The 4,926-nt window shown below is 33.6% G+C and overlaps 1 protein-coding gene across 1 annotated transcript; it reads right to left on the bottom strand.

Annotated features, from left to right (window-relative positions):
- Positions 1-262: 262 nt before the first annotated feature.
- Positions 263-4,908, bottom strand: LOC107191253 (hyaluronan mediated motility receptor-like). The gene is made up of 12 exons (XM_015580243.1): positions 4,795-4,908; positions 4,691-4,723; positions 4,462-4,566; positions 4,330-4,383; positions 4,051-4,242; positions 3,782-3,976; positions 3,567-3,700; positions 3,120-3,492; positions 2,806-3,027; positions 2,619-2,743; positions 2,388-2,541; positions 263-361 (listed from the first exon to the last, which is right to left on the bottom strand). Exons 3-12 carry the CDS (start codon positions 4,555-4,557, stop codon positions 263-265), a joined length of 1,644 nt encoding a protein of 547 aa, XP_015435729.1. The 5' UTR covers positions 4,558-4,566; positions 4,691-4,723; positions 4,795-4,908.
- Positions 4,909-4,926: the final 18 nt, after the last annotated feature.

Below are 4,926 nucleotides of genomic sequence, written 5' to 3' on the forward strand. Positions count from 1 at the left end.
ATAAAAACTTGTTCCTGATAAAAGAAAACACGAATTTCAATAGTACAGTCCATGTTTCTGAAAAGTGCTGCATAAGAATTTGTATTACAGTTACTTTTGCAACAACGTTTACCTACATGCATTATTCTTTAAAGGATAAAACCTCCATCTAGAGCATCTTTAGTACTCAGAACTTAATCATTTCTACTTCTTAGAGGTGTAAATGATTTCATTGGAGACAATACGGGTTGACATCCTTGACAGGTTGCGTTTCTTGTAACATCTATAAAACTTTCCTTAATCTTACTTGGCACACTTCTGACTTCATCCTTTCGATAATTTTCTGCTGCTGTTCTATTTTTTTTCCTTTCAGTCGTAAATCCTAAAAATGTATATTATTTTACTATGCGAAAGGTGTACTAACTCTTCTACATGGACTGCAGATATTTATGCATTTATTGCATCGTCTCATTTGTAAATCATGGTAAAATAAAGATTTTAACACCAGAACTACCAGCATTAAATGTACACTAAGTTAAATTGTATAGTACAGCGTCTACAACATTCCCAAGGTCAACATAAATTCCGCCAAAAGTACTATTATAATTTCTATAATTGTAAAATAAGAAACGTCCAATCAGTCATTTTGACAGAATTGGTAGTTCTAGTGTTAATATAATTTAATCCTATTCATGTGTTAGTATTAATATTCTGAAGCCTGTAGTACAATAAACAAAATTCTATCCCGTATTTATAAAGGATATTTGATAACAGGTGTTAACCCAATTTTAAACAAGATTTTACATGCCGAGATAAGACAACAATTAAGAGTAACAACATTGCCGTTATCCTACGTTTTTTAAATTATAAGCATTTAAAAATTGGGGTGCAAATTGCCTGAAAACAGTTAATTCACAGACAACCAGAAAACACAGGGCATCTGAATAGAGGGGCTAATAATGCTGTTAAAGGTCAATGGGAACCACAAATATATTTCGCCAAAACTGGGCGAAATTCGACTGAAAATTCTAGCACAATGTTAAATTTACCCATTCTAATTAAATTCTCACCGATCCAAATCTAAAAAAAATTGCACATACACAGGAAGTATTTACAAACAAGTTCACGGATACACAGCGAGTGTCCATCAAAAAGTTCGCAAATGTCTACTAACAATCTTACAGATACACGACAAATATTTATTAGTAAGGTCACAAATACACTGCGAATGTCCATCGAAGTGCTAAATTAACTGTACCAAACAAAATCAAACTAAATTACACGGAAGAAATAGTAAAAAAAATCGGTATACAAATACGTTCGAAATCGCGTTGTACATACATCGACGAGGCAAGGGAATCTGTTGTCAAGATCTTCCTTGGAAAAGGGCAATCCTCTACAAATCGATCCCCACTTTTCCAAGATTATTGTTTTCACCGAAGAAAGTTGAATAGGAGAAATGTCCTCGAATCTTGCAACTGTCCGTTACTGTTACATGAACATCAGAAGAACACTGGGAAACCGTTGGTAATGTTGTCGAAAATAAACGTATCAGATATTAAAGACGTATGTGTTGCTTGCTGCTTATTGCAAGGACTACACAGGCTTCAACACATTGTACCTCATGGTGCATCAAGACCCCATCAGTCATGAACACTTGACTTTGGTTAGTCGATTGTGCTACTGTTATAATGTTTCACTTCTTAAGATCTCAAATACTGCGGCTAACTTTAGTGAAAACGACAGCGTCTCCAACATTTCCAAGTGTTTTAGAAACGTTCACGTAACAGAATACTATTCATAGAACAGGGATGTTTAATATTGTGCAAGAATTTTCAAAGTGAAACTTATTCCTGTAACACCAACGAATATCGGCGAATTTGCCACAGATTCGACTAGGTAAGCGTGTGGTCCTCGTTGACTTTTTACGGCACTGTAGACCCCTCCGTGTAGCTGTCCTGTGCTTGCCGGTTGTCTGCAGATTGCCTAGGTTCAAATAGGTCTCACCCCAATTTTTAAATGCTTATAACTAGACTGCGGATTTTTATGCAAAATGATATTTTCAAAAGTAATTCATAAGGACAAGTGTAAACATAGGAATTTCTCACTTCTTTTAAGCATCTTATTAGGCTCAAAATCATAAAAAAAGTTTTGTCTTTTCTTGTATTTCACAGAGCTCTATAGGCTATAAATACATTAAACCCGCAGTCTACTTATAACTGAAAAACGTTCGCTCGAAGATAATTTTGATAATTTTAATTGTATTTTCGCATGTTGAATCTTCTCTTAAAGTTTTCTGACACCTGTTTTCAAACACCCTGTATATCGGTATCTAGAATTTAGAATCTGCATAAACTTCCGCAGTCTACTGATAAGGGAAGGGCAAACTCCAAAACGGTTAGACATACCTCTTCTAGTTGATTAATTTTATCTTTCAACTGGGATACATGCTTAATTCTTTGTCTATGATTTTGATGGCCAATCAGCTCAGCATACTTTTCACTCATCTCCTCATGATCTTTTTTCAGATGCGCGTTATATTCACGAAGTTTTCTGACTTCTCTATAATAATAAAAACAGCTTGTGTTACCTAAGGAATAGAATTAATAAATTAAATAATTTATATGGAAAAAACTTACTCTTCGGCTGCTTCTCGTCGAGCTCTTTCTTCTTCGAGTAAATCAGTCTTGTCTTCTATGGCACCAACACCTTTTTCCTCGAGAACTTCAATCGTGTTAGAAAGTTCTTCAATTCTAGTACTTGCCTAGAAATATGTGGGTGTGTTACATGATATAATGGTTACATAGTAGAACTTTGTAGCGATACCTCATTTAAAGCAGCTTGATGCTTTACCACTTCAGCTTCCAGAAATTTATTAGTTTCCACCATTGCTGTTTCACTTTCTTTTAACCGTTCATTGAGTTTACGGTGTATCAATTCCATTCTAGAAATCTCAAGTTCTTGCGCATCACTCTTCTTCTCCAATGTATGCAACATATTTTGCATTTCACTTAGACGATCGGCCATTTTGCGAAGTTGATTTTTCATCTAATGTTTCAAATAAAACATTCATTAAAATTCACCCTCTAAAATAAAAAAATTTACTGAAAATGTTTAGAACACAAAAAAAGGCAAAGCACCTCGGCATTTTGAGCATCTTTTGCTTCACAGTCGGCTTGAAACTGCGTTACTTCCTTCGTTGTTAATCGTTTCACATCTTCGATTTTAGATTCAAATACAGATCTGATCAATTCGATTACATTTATTCTTTCTGATTCCAACAGGATTACCAACTGCTTGCTAGCATCGAACTGTTTCATTAAAACATGTGTCTGTACATGTATTTCTTTTGAAATATTGCGCATACCAGTCAGTAAATCGCGATACTCATTTATACAATCTTCTCCGAGTTCCAGTTCATATTTCAAGCTTTCTTCGTCAGCATTACCTTGTGTTAAATGTTTAGTTAAGGTATCAACTGATGCTTTATTTTCTGCTATTATAACTTCCAGTCTAAACAAGAGTTCAATATTGGTAATATCTACTTGGTTACATAAAAGCATACATACATGATTGAAAAATTGTACCTCTTTTTTCTGATCTCCATTTCCGCCGCCTCCGTACGAATCTGATCCTTCAGAAATATTAATCCTTCCTTCTTCTCTGTTAATTCAATCTTTGCTCGATCTAGCTCCATCTGCAAACTTTGGCCACAGCTTTCCTAAATTTTACAAAATTAAGTATTTAAGACAATTTAATTAATTTTATAATTATGCTTTCTTTCATTATCCTATTATAACACCTGAGTCTCTACGGAAAATTTAAGCTCCTCAAGAATTGCTAAAAGTCTGTTAATTTCAACGTCATTTCGCACTAATTTTTTGTCCAATTCTGATCGTTCCTTCTCTATTTGAGCCAAATACTTTTTATACCTCTCCGCGGTCAGTCGCATTTCTTCCTCTATAGCAGTCTTTGCTTCTCTGATCATAACATCCACCTATATTGACAGGGTATCATTAAAAACTATACCATATTGATGCATTAATAAGTTTACGTAAAATAGCGTTTTACCCGTGCATCACTTTCAGTGATTACTTGTTTCAATCTCTTCTCAGATTCTGCAAGTTTATTAGCAAAACTATTAATGCAAGAACTGAGTTTAGTTTTTTCCTGTTCCAATAAATCAACTTTATCATTATGACTCTTGGTTAATTTTTCTGCGTTTCTTGTTAGCTCCTCAATTTGTTGTTCATGACTTTGAATCTATAAACCAAATTTAAATAAATAGAATTAATACACATATTTATAGGATTTCATTTTTTAATATTCATGTCAATTTAGATGTTCTACCTCAGACTGATATTTCTCAATATGGCCATTTAACACTTCTTGTTGTAATTTAATCTGAAAGTAGAAATTACAAATAAAAAATCCAATGAAACAAAAATATATATCTGATTATGAAAAATATTTCACAACCACTGTTTCTATGTCTTTCTTATGCTGCTCCTCTGCATTCGTCTGCTTTCTACGTAATTCTTCCATTTGGGATTCTAAGATTTGTGCCTCCTCCTGCATATCCTGTATCTGTGAACACAGACAAAACTATACAAGAGCATGAAAAACACTTACATTATTACACTACATATTACATATTCATTTTTCCATCTGTAGGAAAAAGAATGGAACGAGGTCTTGTTTTTGGACATACTTTTGACACAGTATTCTGTCTTGGAAGTTGTGACTAAAACAAAATATGTTTCTTTTTAAAGTGAAATTAATAATCCTTTTTTCAAATAATTTTTCATTTCTTACAGTTCTGAAGCTGGTTGCACCTTTATTAGTACTTTTATTGCACAATGATAAATCACCTTCACCACTGGTTATGCTTTTATTATCTTTATTATCATGAAATCTTTCTGACTTCTCTATGACAAGACCCTTTAT

Source organism: Dufourea novaeangliae, unplaced genomic scaffold (assembly GCF_001272555.1).
Source record: "Dufourea novaeangliae isolate 0120121106 unplaced genomic scaffold, ASM127255v1 scaffold265, whole genome shotgun sequence".
In the NCBI taxonomy this organism is placed as follows: domain Eukaryota; kingdom Metazoa; phylum Arthropoda; class Insecta; order Hymenoptera; family Halictidae; genus Dufourea; species Dufourea novaeangliae.